Here is an 18,966-nt window from a genome sequence, read left to right as displayed (position 1 = left end):
GACAAAAGACAGCTTAAGCCTTAGATGGCCAAAATGGAGAACAACTGTTCTAGAACAACCATAAATGATCAACCCCCTTCGGGAACTCTAGCTGGTTTTATATTTAAGAACTACAGTCCTTCCTCTTGTAAATTTTTGTCCCAGTCGACCAATAATACTGAAGGTGATTTAAAATTACAGTGGCCACTTTGGGGCTCATTTGAGCTTCCAAAAGTTGTCTTTTTGTGCAACAGATTTGAGACCCACAGAACAGACAGATTAAATGCAATCTTTAATCTCTAAAGAGTCAAGCACGCCACCTTCCAGCACAGTCTTAAAAACCATGGTCTCAGAAGCTGCAAATATTTACAAAGAATAGAAAAATCTTACTAAGCTTGTTTCACATCCTGAGAGCTTGGCTTGGTAACCATCATGTTGCACATCCCAAAATAGGGTTGGAGAGAAATGCGGCTGCACCCTTTTTGCAGTCAGATATGGCTAGACAGAAATCTAAGTTGAACTCGATTTGCAGCTAGGGTCCTACCAAACTGCTGCCTGCCTTAGGGGAGATACATTGGCCATTACAAGGAATGTTCCAATTAGATAAGATCATTTAAGAAATGCACTTAAAAGAAAAGGCTTCAAAATTCCAAAATAACCTTATTGTGAAAGTTTTGCTTCAAAAAACTAATGAAAAATTAAGTTATAAGAGGTATCTAAAAGACTATATAAAAGTCTATTAAGTTATGGCTTTACAGACACCCCCATAATCTACCTTCAAAGGAGAGACTAATATGAGCCACTCCCAGAGTTAACAAGACTCTGAGAGATTTTCTGGAAACTGCTGTGTTATTCCCTTAAACAGTCAAGGGGAAAGTAAAATTAAAAATTAATGGAGTTGTTTAACACTGCCAAAAATATGTACTGTTTGTCCTGGCTGAAACCCGACAGATATTTGAAAGGATTTAACAACTTATGACCAGAAATTTGACCAAATTGGAAGCTGATGTTCAGAGCCTGATAGGAATTTTTTTTATATATATGCCATCTTCCCTAAGATAAAATAAAACTATGCATCCACAGGAAAAGAAGCAAATCAGGGATGATGAGGTTGGGCAAGTAGATCAACCTATGAAGTCATTTAAGTTACAACCCAATTTCTGAGGAATTGAGAGCAATTATTCTTGTCTTACAAATCTTTGCAAAACTGGAAATGCAGCTCTAGAGGCAGTTCAGATTTTACCCATTCCCTTTCACCAATCCACAAAACTTCTCCTACTTATCTCAAAAAGCTTGTAACCTCTCTGGGAACTGGCATCTAGATCATCACCAATTCCTTAGCAGATAACCTTAGTTTATTCTATCTGCCAGAAACACAGATTGGATCCAATTACTCCTTCAGAAATTAGTGAGTTTTGTATTGTACCTGATTCATGGCAAAAAGTTAATGAAAACTATTTAAGATCTCTGCTTATGTCTGTCTATGTATCTATGTATCTCTATATATGTGATATTTTTCTACCTCTGGATGGTATAATTTCTGAAAGAGTTCTATTTAATTGGCTTGAAGTAAGAACTCATATAAATTATTTCTAAATGTAATAAAAACTAACCCAAATGTTTTTCAAGTTAACGTGATATAAAATAATCTTTGGTAAATGAAAGCTTAAGTTTGTTGGTTTGATTGAAATAAGCATGTTTTCAGTTATCAGCATTGGATAGGATGCAGACACGTTATCTCTGTCACAAAATTTGTCAGCAAAAATAACTTAGAATGATGGCTGATTTTGTCTAATGTCTCATGAAATTTTTGTAGGTAATCTAAACATTATTGGGAACCAGTAAACTAAATAGATGTAACAAAAATAAGTTTTTTGGGGAATTTTTTAACAATAATTATGTGTTATGGTATATGTACTTAAAAATAACCGTAAAACCTTTTGAGGGGCTCGCCTCATGGCTGAGTCATTAAGTTCGTGTGCTCTACTTTGGTGGCCCAGGGCTTCACCAGTTTGGATGCTGGGCACAGACCTAGCACTGCTCATGAAGCCGTGTTGAGGCAGTGTACCACACAGGTCAACTAGAAGGACCCACAACTAGAATATACAACTATGTACTTATGGGCTATGGGGAGAAGGAAAAAAAAGAGGAAGATTGGCAACAGATGTTAGGTCACGGCCAATCTTGAAAAAAAATCTTTTGGGGCTGGCCAGGTGGCGCAGCAGTTAAGTTCGCACGTTCTGCTTCCCAGCGGCCCGGGGTTTGCCGGTTTGGATCCTGGGTGCAGACATGGCACCACTTGGCACGCCATGCTGTGGTAGGTGTCCCACATATAAAGCAGAGGAAGATGGACATGGATGTTCGCACAGGGCCAGGCTTCCTCAGCAAAAAAGAGGAGGACTGGCAGTAGTTAGCTCAGGGCTAATCTTCCTCCAAAAAAAAAAATCTTTTGATTACTTAAAACCTTAGAGTTTTTCTAAATTAACTTAAATGATAGAAATTTATTGAGCATTGGATCTTGTCAAGATGGTGGTGTGAGCAGATCATCTCCTCCCACAAACACAACCAAGTTATAACAATTTTTGGAAAAATTACCCGGGGTTGAAAACTGAAAACTGGATAAAAAGAAGCCCCACAACAAGGGACAGTCCTGACGAAGGCAGAAGAGGCAGTAATTCCTGCTAGAGAGGAAAAAAGCCACCTTTGGGAGCAGCGGAGCTTCTCAGCTGGCCAGGCGGGAGGTACCTTAAGGTATGCAGCCCTCCCTGGAGGAGTGAGGTCTGGAGTGGGGGCAATATTGCTATAAGCATCCTTCAGACTCAGCCCAGCTGAGACGGGGGTCTTACTGTCTGGCTGTGCTGGCTACTGACTGCAGCAGGGACACCCCCAGAAAAGCTACTGGCTGAAAGCCGAAAAGACCAGGGTCTTAAAGGGCCCATGCACAAACTCACTCATTGCAGCAACATAAAATCACCAGAGAGAAGGCTGACAGTCCTTTGGTGAAATGAGACTCACCTGGAGGGCTCTGGGGGGCAACTTGGTGAGAGGAGGGACCTCTCCAGAGACTGAGACATTGGTGGGGGCCATTGTTCTGAGCTGGTCCAGGCATGCTGACATGGATCCTGGTGGGTGCCATTGAGGTTCAAACCTTGGTCTGTTACCCCAGGGGTCTGCCACACCCACTAGGGCACAGATTTAATCCAGTTCAGCCAGGGCAGGCAACTTGCCCTAGGGACAGGCCCCACCTAACAGCAAGCCCTCAGGCTACTTTTCAGCCTGCACTGACTGGGTGCCTTGATCCTCTACAGGCAGGCAAGGGTGTCTGCCTCTGTGGGGCAGGGCCTGTGTGAGGACCAGGTGAACAGTGGGGAGCACTGGTGGAGAGGGGGGCCCCTGCAGTGTGGTGCTGGGGTACACTCCAGGGGGTTGAGAAGTGTGCACGACCAAGACTGTGTTGATGGTGTATGTGGTCCTGTGGGGGGTGAGGCTTAGCAGCAGCAGAAGACCTGTGCTTCACAAACAGCCATAAAAAGGATCTGCCCCACCTTCCAAAGCCTGAAACAACTGAGTGCCCCAGCGCCTAGGGCCAGCGCCACTCAGCTGCACTCCTAAGAGAACTGACAACAGCCTTGTAGGCCTGAGGCCTATCACAACTGTAAGCTACGCCCCTGAGCCTAGCATCCAGCTACACTGGGTACCAACCCAATTAAGAGGAAAACTGCAATAGGAGTGTACTGATAGACTTTGTAGCAAACAGTGCTGAGGCTCCCCAAACCGGATTTACAAACAGCTGGCCAGGGAAGGAAAGATTAGACTCCCTGGGTACCTGCAGTGGGAGCAACCCTGCCACAGCTGGAGGACACAAGTAGCCCACAAAGGGGTCACTCCTGGTTCTTATGGACTGGTGACAAGAAGAAAGCACACAGCTGGGCCTCATAAGGTATCTCATACAGAAGGCCACTTCTCCAAGATCAGGAGACATAGCCAACTCACCTAATACATAGAAATAAGCACAGAGAAAGAGGCATAATGAGGAGGCAAAGGAATACTTTCCAAGCAAGGGAACAGTACAAAACCCCAGAGAAAGGACTAAATGAAACAGAAACTAGTGACCTACTTGACAAAGAGTTCAAACAAAATATCATGAGGATGCTCATAGACATGGGGAGAAGAATGGATGAACACAGTGAGCATATCAGCAAAGAACTGGAAGATATAAAAAAAGCAATCAGAAATGAAGAATACAATACTGGAAATGAGAAATTTACTAGAGGGACTCAACAACAGAGGAGAAGAAGCAAAAGAATGGATCAGCGAGCTAGAGGAAAGACTAGAGGAAATCACCCAAGCAGAACAGAAAAGAGAAAAACGAATTAGACAGAATGAGAACAGTGTAAGGGAACTATGGGACAATATCAAATATGTTAACATTCGGATTATAGGGGTCCCAGAAGGAGAAGAGGGAGACAAAGGGGCAGAAAATTTATGTGTAGAAATAATAGACGAAAATTTTCCTAAACTGAGGAAGGAAACAGACATCCAAGTTCAGGAAGCACAGAGAGCTCCAAACAAGATAAGCCCAGAGAGGCCCACATCAAGACATACTATAATTAAAATGTCCAAAATTAAAGACAAAGAGAGAATCCTAAAAGCAGCAAGAGAAAGGCCACAAGTGACATATAAAGGGAAGCCCATGAGGCTATCAGCAGACTTCTCAGCTGAGACCCTACAGGTGAGAAGAGAATGGCATGGCATATTTAAAGTGCTAAAAGGAAGAAACCTACAGCCAAGAATACTCTATCCATCAAGGTTGTCATTCAGAATGGAAGGAAAGATAAAGTGCTTCCCAGAGAAGCAAAAATTAAAGGAATTTATCACCAAGAAACCAGTTCAGCAAAAAATGCTGAAGGGACTTATTTAAGTGGGAAAGCAATGACCACAAATAGAGATTAAAAAAAAATATCAAAAAAACCAAAACAACAACAAAAAACCAGGCAATAAAATCACTTGTAAGGTAAAAATATAGTAAAGGCAGCAGATCAACTACCTGTGAAGATAATATGAAGGTTAAAAGACAAATGTACTAAAATCACCTGTTACAATGATAAGAGGGTAATGGATAGACACACACTAAACAAGAGACTATATATGATTTGAAAAATCATATAATGTGGGAAGAGGGGAGTGAAAAAGTAGAGCTTTTAGAAAGTGGTTAAGCTAAAGAGTCTATCTACTCCAATATAGACTGTTATATGCATAGTATATTAAATAGTATCCACATGGTAATCACAAATCAAAACCGGTAACAAGCAAGAAAAAAAGTAAGACAAACGAAATCAAACAAATTAATAAACATAGCCATAAAACCACAAGGGAAGAGAGCAAGAGAAAAAGAAAGGAACAGAGAAGAACTACTAAAACACTCAGAAAAAAAAGGTGACAAAATGGCAATAAATACATATTTATCAATAGCTACTTTAAATGTCAATGGACTAAATGCTCCAATGAAATGCCCTAGGGTGGCCAATTGGATAAAAAAATAAGACCCATGTATATGCTGCATACAAGAGACACACTTCAGACCTACAGACACTCACAAACTGAAAGTGAAAGGATGGAAAAAGATATTCCATGCAAATGGCAAAGAAAAGAAAGCAGGGGTAGCAATACTTACATCAGACAAAATAGACTTTAAAACAAAAACTGTAACAAGAGACAAAGACGGGCACTAGATAATGATAAAGGGAACAATCCAACAAGAAAATATAACACTTGTAAATATCTATGCACCCAACACAGGAGAACCTAAATGTATAAAGCAATTATTAACAGACATAAGAGGAGAAATAGACAGGAACACAATAATAGTAGGGGACTTTAACACTCCACTTACACCAATGGATAGATCATCCAATCAGAAGATCAATAAGGAAACACTGGCCTTAAGGGACACATTAGACCAGATGGACTTTGTAGATATATACAGAACATTCCATCCAAAAACCACAGAATACACATTCTTTTCAAATGCCCATGGAACATTCTCCAGGATTGATCACATATTAGGCCACAAAACAAGTCTCAATAAATTTAAGAAGAGCGAAATAATATCATGCATCTTTTCTGACCACAAAGGTATGAAACTAGAAATCAACTACAGGAAGAAAACCAGAAAAGCCACAAAAAAGTGGAGATTAAACAAAATGCTACTGAACAATGATTGGGTCAATGAAGAAATCAAACAAGAAATCAAAAAATTCCTGGAGACAAATGAAAATGAAAACACGACATGCCAAAATCTGTGGGATACAGCAAAAGCGGTTCTAAGAAGGAAATTTATAGCAAATTCAGGCCTACCTCAACAAAGAAGAAAACTCCCAAATAGACAATCTAAAAGTGCATCTAAAGGTACTGGAAAAAGAACAATAAACAAAGCCCAAAATCAGCAGAAGGAAGGAAATAATAAAAATCAGAGCAGAAATAAATGAAATAGAGACTTAAAAAATAGAACAAATTAATGAAATCAAGAGCTCGTTCTTTGAAAAGATAAACAAAATTGACAAACCCTTAGCTAGACTCACCAAGACAAAAAGAGAGAAGGCTCAAATAAATAAAATCAGAAATGAACGGGGAGAGACTACAACGGACACCTCAAAAATACAAAAGATAATAAGAGAATACTACGAAAAGCTATACGCCAACAAATTGGATAATCTAGGAGAAATGGACAGATTCTTAGAAACATATAAGCTTTCAAAACTGGACCAAGAAGAAGTAGAAAATTTGAATAGAATTATCACCAGTAAGGAGAACGAAACAGCAATCAAAAACCAAAAAATAAAAGTACAGGACCAGATGGCTTCCCTGGGGAATTCTACTAAACATTCAAAGAAGACTTAATACCTATCCTTCTCAAACTCTGCCAAAAAATTGAAGAGGAGGGGAGGCTTCCTAACTCATTCTATGAAGCCAACATTATCCTGATACCGAAACCAGACAAGGACAACACAAAAAAAGAAAATTACAGGCCAATATCACTGATGAACATCGATGCAAAAATCCTCAACAAAATACTAGCAAATCGAATACAACAATACATTAAAAAGATCATACATCATGATCAAGTGGGTTTCATTCCAGGGATGCAGGGATGGTTCAACATCCGCAAATCTATCAACGTGATAGACAACATTGACAAAATGAAGAAAAAAATCACATGATCATCTCAATAGATGCAGAGAAAGCATTTGACAAGATACAGCATCCATTTATGTAAAAACTCTAAATAAAACGGGTATAGTAGGAAAATACCTCCACATAATAAAGGACATGTATGACAAACCCACAGCAAATATCATTCTCAATGGAGAAAAACTGAAAGCTATCCCTCTAAGAACAGGAAGCAGACAAGGATGCCCACTGTCACCACTCTTATTTAGCATGGCATTGGAAGTCCTAGCCAGAGCAATCAGGCAAGAAAAAGAAATAAAAGGGATCCACATGGGAAAAGAAGAAGTGAAACTGTCACTCTTTGCAGATGACATGATTTTCTATCTAGAAAACCCTAAAGATTCCACTAAAAAACTTTTAGAAACAATAACAGAATACAGTCAAATTGTGGGATACAAAATCAACGTGCAAAAATTGGTTGCATTTATGTACACTAACAACGAAGTAGCAGAAAGAGCAATTAAGAATACAACCCATTTACAATTGCAACAAAAAGAATAAAATACCTAGGAATAAACTTAACCAAAGAGGTGAAAGCTCTGTACACTGAAAACTATAAAACATTGTTGAAAGAAACTGAAGAAGACACAAAGAAATGGAAAGATATTCCATGTTCTTGGATTGGAAGAATTAACATTGTTAAAATGACCATACTTCCTAAAGCAACCTATAGATTCAACGCAATCCCTATCAAAGTTCCAACAACATTTTTCACAGAAATAGAACAAAGAATCCTAAAATTTATATGGAACAACAAAAGACCCTGAATAGCCAAAGGATTCCTGAGAAAAAAGAACAAAGCTGGAGTTATCACACTCCCTGATTTCAAAATATCCTACAAAGCCATAGTAACCAAAACAGCATGGTACTGGCACAAAAACAGACACACAGATCAATGGAACAGGATTGAGGGTATTATGCTGAGTGAAATAAGTCAGAGGGAGAAAGTAAAAAACTATATGATCTCACTCATATGTAGAAGATAAAAACAATGACAAACAAACACATAGCAATGGAGATTGGATTGGTGGTTACCATAGGTGAAGGGGGGAGGAGGGAGGGCAAAAGGGGTGATCAGGCTCACACGTGATGGGATGGACTATAATTAGTTTTTGGGTTGTGAACATGACATAATCTGCACAGAATTCAAAATATATTATGGTGTACATCTGAAAATAAACAAAGAAATGAAAAAAAAATCACAGCATATCTCTACAACAAAAACAAAAAAAAAATTTATTGAGCATCTAGGCCATTTGCACATAAGTAAAATATTAAAATTACTAAACATAGGTTTATCTACCTTTGGCTTCTTATTTCAGAGAACCTAGAAAAATACTTGGGGTTATTAATCAACATGTTTGTGTCATCCTGAGAAATTTCTATGAGAAAGTACATGTTTCTAGACAGTATTTATAAGTCTACCAATCCACATGATGCCAATGTAAAAGAATAAGGGAAACATTTATGTACATATGGAAAGGAAGACATATGTTTTGAGTTTAAAGAAGGTATAAGGAATGGAACTATTTTTGTTGTTATGTTTGCATAGCAAAGTAAATTGTCCTAAAGCACTAGGAAGGAGGGAAGGCATGGGACAAATTCTGAATGTAAAAAGAAAGTTACAGAAGGTTTGTGGAAGAGGAACCCTGAGGAAAGAGTTTTGTGCATGCACAAGTTGGCTAAGATTTACATGAGTTTAATTAAGCAAATGAGTTTTAATAGCAAAAGTAAGCTGGTACAAAAATTAGAATTTGGTTTTCTCTCTCTCTCAAAAAGATAGTTTTCTTGGACTTTCAGTTTGCTCCTGATATAGATATTATGAAAGCTTTTTCTTTATCTTTGAGTAAGTTAACCTAAAAGCAAGGATTCTTTGTTTTCCAAATTTCCTATGTTCAAAAAACTGAGGTCTCTATCAAGAGAGCTAAGGTTTTTTTCTTTTTAACTGTTTAATTCTCTATGTTTTCCCCTAACATCTTCTGTTGTCATTTTCGTTCAATGGATAATTAAGTATTGTTTCATAGTGACCTATGATCCTATGTGATCAAGTGTTTTAAAACCTTTTGAGATTTTTGACAAACTTCCCCAAAATTCAAATCCTAAATAAAGCCTTTCTTTTGACCTGAAAGTAACTTTGAGAATTTCCAGTAGGCCCCTGGGACATCTCCAAGAATTCATTCTCTTTTCCTATAGAGATTAAACTAATTAGACTTATTTGGTATGTTAAATTGCGTGGGAAACTGTGAAATAAATGATGATAAACCTTCTTAGGTTATATTGTGTGGGTAAACGTTAATAATGTAAGTGTTTTAAAATTATATAACATTCCTAAAGTTTCAATCTTTCCTTATTATCAGTCATAATGTTAGTTATTATCTTAAAATGTTATATGTCACAGAAATAACCAAATTTATTTGTCACTTGCCATTTTCAAGTCTTTTGTCATTTACAGAATGTAACTGTTTTACTCTAATGTTTTGCAAGTATGTTTATCTTCAGAGAGATCCATGGGAAGGACTCTGACACGTACTCCAGAATAGAGGTATCTGATGAAGTTTCAGATCATAAAACTGAACTGGATTTAAAGAAATCTTTTCTCTTAAGTTATAAAGAATTTGGTAAGATATACCTTTGTAAACAAAGATGAAACATTTACTTTTTCTCCCTACCTGATCCCTCCAGAATTCAGAAACTCTCAGTGAGTATTCTTATTTTTGCTTATATAAATAGTCAGGCCAAGTTTATAAGATAAACAAATTAGTGTTACTATGCTTATCTTTGGTAAAAAATGAGGGTACCTGTGGAGAGGAAATTATGTTGCATCCTTGTAGCCACTGGATTCTAGTCCTGTTAACTGTCTTTGAGGTTTTGTTATACACCTATAGACTAGATTCCCCTGGCCTAAGGTATTGCCTTTGGTCTTGCTGACCACTTGCAGTGCCCTCTTTGGAACACATGAACTGACCCCACATGGGATGGTCACCGGCAGATCAGTGTCTGTTGGTACACAACTTTCTGCTGCTTCCTTGTTCTCTTATGCTAGTTGACCAGCTACTGTTAAGTCTCTAATGTCTTATACTCAAGCCTATCATCAACAGGATAAAGAAGCTTTCCTGGATTCCACTTTAAAGGATCCTGTTGGCCACATCCTAGAGCTTGGTAACTGGGCATTTTGGAAGCAACATCAGAAGACAGCCCTCGAGTCCCATTGGAAAGGATCTTACCAAGTGCTCCTAACCACTGACACTGCTGCAGAACTAGAAGGCATTTAACCTTAGAGATACATCTCACAGCTAAACAAGTCTCCACCTGACATCTGTTCCTGTACAAATGCTGGAGATCTCCAAATCAAACTGACTAGGAAGAGAAGCTGCCGACAACTGAGGCAGACAGCTCCTCTCAAGACTCAGGACAATGCCTGTATTCTTACTTTTCCTCCATTTTATTACACCTGCCACTGTGGACAATATTGGACTCACTTGTCTATCCCCCCCTCCTAAATTTAATCTCACTGTAAGACCAGGAAGACTATGGGAAGCTCTATGGCATACTCAAACAAAGTTATACTCAGGTGTTACTACTACCCTTTTAACAGTAGTCTGGGGGAACCCAACACTTTTGGGTCCAAAACTTTTATCCTAATTATACCGAAGTCATTAGCCTACAATAGCAACAACACATTTGGTGGATTAATCAGCACTGGCCCCAAAAAGAAAAGCAAGCTTTAGGAGCCATGTGATGACGGTTAGGTATTCTTGGACAGGCTAAATTTGCCTTTAATGAAGAAAGACGTTCAGAAGAAAAAAACCTTCAAATACAAAAAGGTAAATTAGAAAGACTATTATTCCAAGAAGAAGGTAAAGGGTAGGAATCTGCTTGGGCTGATAATTTAGCATTAACAAAATGGTTAGAACAAACTGAACATATTATGACAGAAAATGCCTATACCTAACAATGGGAAACAGCATGTACTTTAACTCCACAAGGACCTTTAGATATGTTAATTCAAATGGAATTTGAAGTAGTAATGGGCCAATAGCCTTTGCTCATGGCACAAGCCCAAAACGTACATCTATGGAAATTACATAGCCTAACTAACTTAGGAAATTTGTTAAAGGATCCTGCAATTCAGATAAGTGTTTAATCACAGTTTTAGTACCCAAATTTATACAAACTATACCTATGATGTTTCAATTAGTAGGAATAGGGACCATTTAAAATTCTATCAGAATTCTCCCTGTTGGGGGAAGATGGGCTTTATTATCAAATAATTCTTACCAGACCCTTATATCCACTCAAATTTGTGAATTCTCATAAGGTGTATGGCTGTGACCTGAACAGAAATAGAACCCCAAATTTACTTTTACTTGGCCTGTAACAACCACACCCATGCAAACAAGTATATGGTACATGGGCAAGGGGAAATTTTGTTGGGAAGGTTTACAAAATACCTCTGTCATATTTTCTGATCTGTATTGTAATCGAAGTATTTTTTATTATAACTTTACTGTTATATGGTGCAATACTGGCTTTACTAGTCAAGTAGAATTGCCTAAAGTTAATAAGACTTTACTAATATTGAAATTAATGATCAAATGTTTTGGGAAATAGACCTACATCCACCACAAGATGTAATTTCAATGGAATCTAACTGGACTGAAAAATCACTTATTACTATGTTAAACAAGTCTGCTCAAACTTATCACAAAGTACACATAATAGTGGACAAAAGAGGCAAACATATACTTAAATTAGTACAAAATTACGAAAATACCTGTAATGTTATTTTTTAAAAAACTTTTTATTAAGATTATGATAGTTTACAACCCTGTGAAATTTCAGTTGTACATTATTGTTAGTCATGTTGTAGGTGCACCACTTCACCCTTTGTGCCCTCCCCCACCCCCCCCCCTTCCCCTGGTAACCACCAATCAGTTCTCTTTGTCTCTGTGTTTAACTTCCACCTATGAGTGGAGTCATACAGAGTTCGTCTTTCTCTATCTGGCTTATTTCACCTAACATAATACCCTCAAGGTCCATCCATGTTGTTGTGAATGGGATGATTTTATCCTTTTTTATGGCTGAGTAGTATTCCATTGTATATATACACACCATATCTTCTTTATCCAATCATCAGTTGATGGGCACTTAGGTTGCTTCCACATCTTGGCTATTGTAAATGATGTTGCAATGAACATAGGGGTGTATGGGACTTTTGGAATTGCTGATTTCAAGTTCTTTGGATAGATACCCAGTAGTGGGATGGCTGGGTCATAAGGTATTTCTATTTTTAACTTTTTGAGAAATCTCCATACTGTCTTCCATAGTGGCTGCACCAGTTTGCATTCCCACCAACAGTGTATGAGGGTTCCTTTTTCTCCACAACCTCTCCAACATTTGTCACTTTTTGTTTTGGATATTTTTGCCATTCTAACAGGTGTAAGGTGATATCTTAGTGTAGTTTTGATTTGCATTTCCCTGATGATTAGTGATGATGAGCATCTTTTCATGTGTCTATTGGCCATCCGTATATCTTCTTTGGAGAAATGTCTGTTCATGTCCCCTGCCCATTTTTTTATTGGGTTGTTTGATTTTTTGTTGTTGAGCTGTAATGGTATTTTAACCTGTACTTCTCTTGTCTCTTTAAATCCATGCCTAGTTCTCATTGACTACTTCAAATATTATTTATTGGTTTCTTATTGTTACTATATAAGTTCTATAAATGTCATAAACAATGTGATCACAAAAGGTCACGTAAAAGCACCTGGATGATGTTTGCATGACAATTCGACTTAACTGAAAATACACATAACCTATAAAAATACTTTCTCTGTCAGTGTGTACCTCTACGACTATCAATTACATTTGGTTATTCCCCCCCAATGTGGATAACTGGGTAGGTCAATCAAAATAAAGCTCAGCTCCAAGGGACCCAGGGCAGGAAGCAACCACCCTGGCATTGAGGGACAATACTTTGATCATCAATGCTTCTATTGAAAGATTATTGATCAAAGGGGATAAATGATATAAGACATTTTTATATATTGAAGTATGATGAACTTATTCTGGTTTGAATTTGATTTGGCCTGAGTTTATTTGAACCAAAGAAGCCTGACTTAAAGCTTGTCAAATATACATTGTACATCTGCTTTAATCATTACCCTAAAGTAGAGAATGTACTCTTTGAAGATAAGGATTAATGTCTCCCTTCTTATGATGCCAGTACTCTTTGAAGATAAGTCTCCCTTCCCATTAAACCAGGGGTCACGGTGACCTGCTGTGTATGTGCTAATCTGTATGAACATCTCCTTGAACCCTTGGAAGGAATGTACCCCTGTTGTGCTTGATATATATATATATATATATAAAATTGTTTTGAAATGGTATATAACTGTGCTGAAAACTGCTCTTTTCTGGAGCATTTTCTTCCCTTGTGAAGGCTGTGACTCCTGGGCTATAGCTCTCAGTTTGGCTTGAATAAAACTCTCTTCTTTTCTTTACTACAGAATGATATTGCTTATCTGCATTGACAGTGGTATGACTAGGCCTGAAAATTGACTATGATATATCACAGTTGTTTCAGTGGTAAATGCAAAAACAGGTAAAGGAAAACCTTCATTTCATATATCATGTAGCCATGGAGTCCTACCAGAGTCAAGAGAGACTAGGAGGAGCTCAGGGCACCCTGATCTGTATTTCTTTTCTTTCACCTAACTTGCTAGAAAAAAACTTCCATAAAGGAAAATGGCTAAAAAAGAAATAGTTCATAAGGCAGACTGTTTACATTGAAGTTCTTTTCTTGGAAACATTTTATAATCATTAGTTTACATAGCAACCTTGTGACATAGGGCAGAGTAATTATATTATTTCCATTTTATTTTGTGGATAAACAAAGACATGACTTCCATAAAGCTAGATACCCCATTAGAGACGGCTAGAGCAGGATGGCAAACTATAGCCCATGGGCCAAATCTGGCTGGCTGCCTGTTTTTGTAAATAAAGTTTTATTGGAATACAGCAACATTTACTCATTTACATATTGTTTATGGCTGCTTTTACACTAAAATAGCAGAATTGAATAGTTGCAACAGAGAGCTCTGAGCCACAAAACTTAAAGTATTTACTATTTGCTTTTTTAAGAAAAAGTTTGCTGGGCCGGCTTCACGGCTGAGTGGTTAATTTCGTGTGCTCTGCTTTGGCGGCCCAGGATTTCGCTGGTTGGGATCCTGGGTGCGGATATGGCACTGCTCATCAGTCCATGCTGAGGCGGCGTCCCACACGCCACAACTAGAAGGACCCACAACTAAAATATGCAACTATGTACTGGGGGGGCTTTGGGGAGAAAGAAAAACAAAAAGAAGATTGGCAATAGATGCCAATCTTTTTAAAAAAAAAAAAAAGAAAAAGCTTGCCAACCCCTGCTAAAGAATCAAAATTCAGGGGGCTGTTTATCATACCACTTATCCTAAGGTTTCTTGTCTCAGGAATAGGAAATTTGACTCAAAAAATATGCTGTAGTCAAGAGAACACAGTGTTACAAGGGACAAAGGCAAAACAAAACAAAACAAAAAAGAACAGGATTATTTTTCTGGTTGTGCCATTTACTGTGTAACACTGGGAAAGGCACTTCAACTCTCCGGATCTCAGTTTCCACATCCGTAAAATAAGGGATTTGGGCTGTATGAATGCTAATCATCTTTCCAATTAAGCTATTATAATCTATACAACCTAGCTCACAGATTAAGAAGCAATAGTTAAGGCATAAAAATTCTCTTTTAAAAAATTAATTTCCGATGTACATCATATTTCAAATTCTGTGTAGATTACATCATGCTCGCCACCCAAAAACTAATTATAGTGCATCCCCTCACATGTGACCCTAATCACCCCTTTTGCCCTCCCTCCTCCCCACTTCACCTATGGTAACCACCAATCCAATCTCCAATGCTATGTGTTTTTGGTCGTTGTTTTTATCTTCTACTTATGAGTGAGATCAGATGGTATTTGACTTTCTCCCTCTGACTTATTTCACTCAGCATAATACCCTCAAGGTCCATCCGTGTTGTCACAAATGGCCGTATTTTATCATTTCTTATGGCTGAGTAGTAGTCCATCGTGTATAAATACCACATCTTCTTTATCCATTTGTCCCTTGATGGGCACCTAGGTTGCTTCCACGTCTTGGCTATTGTGTATAATGCTGCAATGAACATAGGGGTGCAAGTATCTTTTTGCCTTTGTGTTTTCAAGTTCTTTGGATAAATAGCCAGCAGTGGGATAGCTGGATCATATGGTAGATCTATCCTTAATTTTCTGAGGATACTCCATACTGCTTTCCATAGTGGTTGCACCAGTTTGCACTCTAAAAATTCTTAAATTGTTGTATTTTATGTTTTATTTCTCCATGTGGACAAAAAAGCAGTGAGGTGCTTTAAATGTCTTCATCATTACAACCACCTTAAAAGTAATACTATCCCGATTTTATAGGTGAGGAAACTGAGGTTCCAGAAAGGACAGTGTCTTGCACAAGGTTACCAGCACGTGCTTAGTGTTTTATTGTCTAGTGTGTTAACAACATAGCATGTACAAAATGGAGGGCCATAACTATAAAGTGTACAGAGAAAAGCAGATAATGTAAATGCTGGTGGTTCTGTGGTGAACCAGAGACTGCATGTCCTATTTGAAGGGAGCAGTCATCACTGAGCTAGGGTCAATTGCTGAAATATAGGCATGTGGATCAATACTGACAGATATTCAGATTTTACAAGAGAGGCTGTATATCTCAAATTTTATTTTAAATATTCTAAGTTTTAAATCCTGGCAATTGGATTCAATTGTTTAAAAACAAAGTAGGCTACATTTAGCCCACAGGACAACAGCTTGCAAATCTGTACTAAATAAACTTCTTTTAATTGACAGATTAGTGATCTAAGAATACACTGATTCCTCAACTTCAATATGAAGTCTTAATTAACCAAAGTAATGGGGGACAGGGAGAAATCAGAGCATTAGTATTAATCTCATTTTCTATTGAACATTCTATCCTAAGTGCTCACAGTAAAATCACATGATTGAAAAAATTGCTTCTCTCTATTTCAAACCCTGTGGTGAAGGTCGTAATAAATAGGCAAAGAGTAAATAGGTGATCAGAAAAAAAGATACATCCTGGATAATATTAAAACTAAAAAATCTGTTCTTAAGTAATTGAAATTGGCTGTATTTGTATGATGAAAAATCCAAATCATAATTAATTCACATTGAGACTTTAAAAATAATGGAGATGGGTAGGAGCTATTGATTTGTAACTTTTAAAAGTAAGATATAACAATTAGGGAAAGAAATTTATGCTGTCAATTTTTTTAACTTACATAAAGCCATGTGAAAATATTGTAAATGCTTTGACAAACAATAAACTAAGTTCTATTTTAAGAAAAGTTCTGAACTACTGGTAGTTACGCCAAGGGAATCAATAAAATGTTTAATTTTTCCATTCAAAAAGTCATAGAGGTGGCAGTATCTCATTATTTGTTTTTGTTTTTTTTTTGATGAGGAAGATTGGCCTTGACCTAACATCTGTTGCCAATCATCTTCTTTTTCCTTGAGGAAGACTGTCCCTGAGCTAATATCTGTGCCAATCTTCCTCTATTGTGTATGTGGGATGCTGCCACATCATGGCTTGATAAGTAGTGTGTAGGTCTGCAGCTGGGATCCGAACCCGTGAACCCCAGGCTGCCAAAGTGGAGGGCGTGAATTCAACCACTATGCCACCAGGCTGGCCCCTTATTTGTCTCTTTGAAGTAGACGTTAAGGAGCGCAGGAGAAAGACGGAGAAGAAAAAATAATGAGTACTTCTTGGGAATATTTTTGGCCTTTATGAAACAACTGCATCACTAATTCTACCTCCACAAGGTACTGTGATTTTGAATCTGGTTCAGTTGGCTAATTATTATTTAAAAGTTTAAATGAAGTCATCAATGTGGTAAAGGGAAAAGAACTTTAGGTAAAACGAGTTAATTTTCTTCACTGGCTTCAATGAAAAAGTTTAAAGATATCTTCCTGCTCGGAAAAAAAACATTCCAAAGACTGAAATAAAATTTTAAAGAAGATGAGATTAAGATAGCAGTCTTAAATCCATGACATAGCTAGTAATGTCATGTTAGAATGTTGTTTCAACATGTTCAAAAGTAAGCAGGATTCACGTTCCCCCAAACTTTGTAAGTTACTCTCACTCCTGCCTTTCTTCAGATCAGAAGAAGCTCTGCCATACATATATCTGTAGCTTAGAAATACTTTAAATCACAGCTTTGGGTTTTGTAAAAAGAATAAGTAGTCCAGTCACATTTATATTTATTCTAAGTACTCCACTTACATTGCACTCATTTAGAATGATGAGAACCCATATTAAGTGATTAAGTGTTGATAAAGATTGGACAAATGACTTAATCTCTCTGTCCCTGAGTTTCTTTATCTCTAGACTGAGGACAGCATTGTTATGAAAATGAAATAAATCATGCAAAATACTTGGCACAAAGCAAGTATTCAATAAAAGTCAGCTCATTATTGTTATACAATAAAATGGTTACTTACTCTTTTGTTGAGACAAACAACAGGCCACAGGCTGCAACCCAGTGTGCAACAGCAGCAGAGACAACCACACAGCAACCATTTCACATTGACTGGGAGAGCCTTTTTCAAACATGCATTCACACGGCCAATGCTGGTCTTAAATTCTTCTGGGGCCACCTACAACAAGGGGACAATCTTTAATAGTCTGTGGGCAGCTTTCCTCTATTTATCTCTATACCTAAAGAAAATGTTTCTTATTACTAATATTTTAAGGAACTACACACATCTAAATATATTTTCTCCCTATCTTCCCCTATTACATACTCTTGGATGACATTAGAAAGCAAAACAATATAATTTCATGTTTATAGAACTTATTCTGACGTTTGAAACAGTCTTCTGAAATTACCAACAATAAAATGACAACAATAAAATTGGGGTAAAGAATACCTGTAAGCAGTTTTCTTACCAAATATTCTCATTATTAAGGCAACATTATTTATAGTCTCCAGTCACTGACTAAAAGTTAAGACTAGAAGCATAATATAACAATAAAAACCTAAATACTACCAGAGGAAATGGAATTAAAATTAGACCTTGGCAATATTCCTGGATTACTTTTAGAAAGGCAACTCTCAAACCTTTTCTCTCTGGCAAATGTGCAACGTAATTTTAACACTTGCCATTGTTTGTAGGGAAAAGCTACACTAACAAAAGGTAGTGAGGAGTGACTACATTCAAAAAACCATCTTAATACTCAGCATAAAATGGACTCATAACTGCTGTAAAGTCTGAAAGTTGAAAGGCTCTTAAATATGTAAATTTAATATTTTAATTACTACCTCCATTCCTGGAAGTGGCTGCTTGTGCCTTGCTGTAAACAATGACAAAGTCAGTTCAAAGGCAAGAGCATGACAGGCATAATTAGATTTATACAGAAAATTCTGCTTCAAGGTTATACAATTCAAAGGTATACTAAAAATAGTTTGCTTTCAGTGAAATCACATTTCTGGATCACAAAAATGATTCCCTTTCATTTAGAAAGCTATCAGACTGTAAAATTTACTGGAAAAAAATTCAGCATCTGGCTGTGTAAGCAAAAATTATGAAACTGTTAGAAAAGATAAGCTGCTGTAAAATAAAAAACCCCATTAGCAATTTTGGTATCAAAAATACAGAGCTTTACAATTC

At 37.4% G+C, this 18,966-nt stretch overlaps 1 protein-coding gene across 1 annotated transcript in view; it reads right to left on the bottom strand.

The window, feature by feature from the left end:
• CHIC1 (cysteine rich hydrophobic domain 1) overlaps positions 1–18,966 on the bottom strand; it is a 57,680-nt gene that overhangs the window by 19,651 nt on the left and 19,063 nt on the right. The window contains exon 3 of the mRNA XM_070605763.1: positions 17,797–17,952. Within this exon, the coding sequence (XP_070461864.1) occupies positions 17,797–17,952 (156 nt within the window). The remainder of the gene's footprint in view (positions 1–17,796; positions 17,953–18,966) is intronic.

This window comes from Equus przewalskii, chromosome X (assembly GCF_037783145.1).
Source record: "Equus przewalskii isolate Varuska chromosome X, EquPr2, whole genome shotgun sequence".
Classification (NCBI taxonomy): domain Eukaryota; kingdom Metazoa; phylum Chordata; class Mammalia; order Perissodactyla; family Equidae; genus Equus; species Equus przewalskii.
Note: the sequence above shows the minus strand (reverse complement) of the source record. Positions and strands in the feature narration are given on the sequence as shown.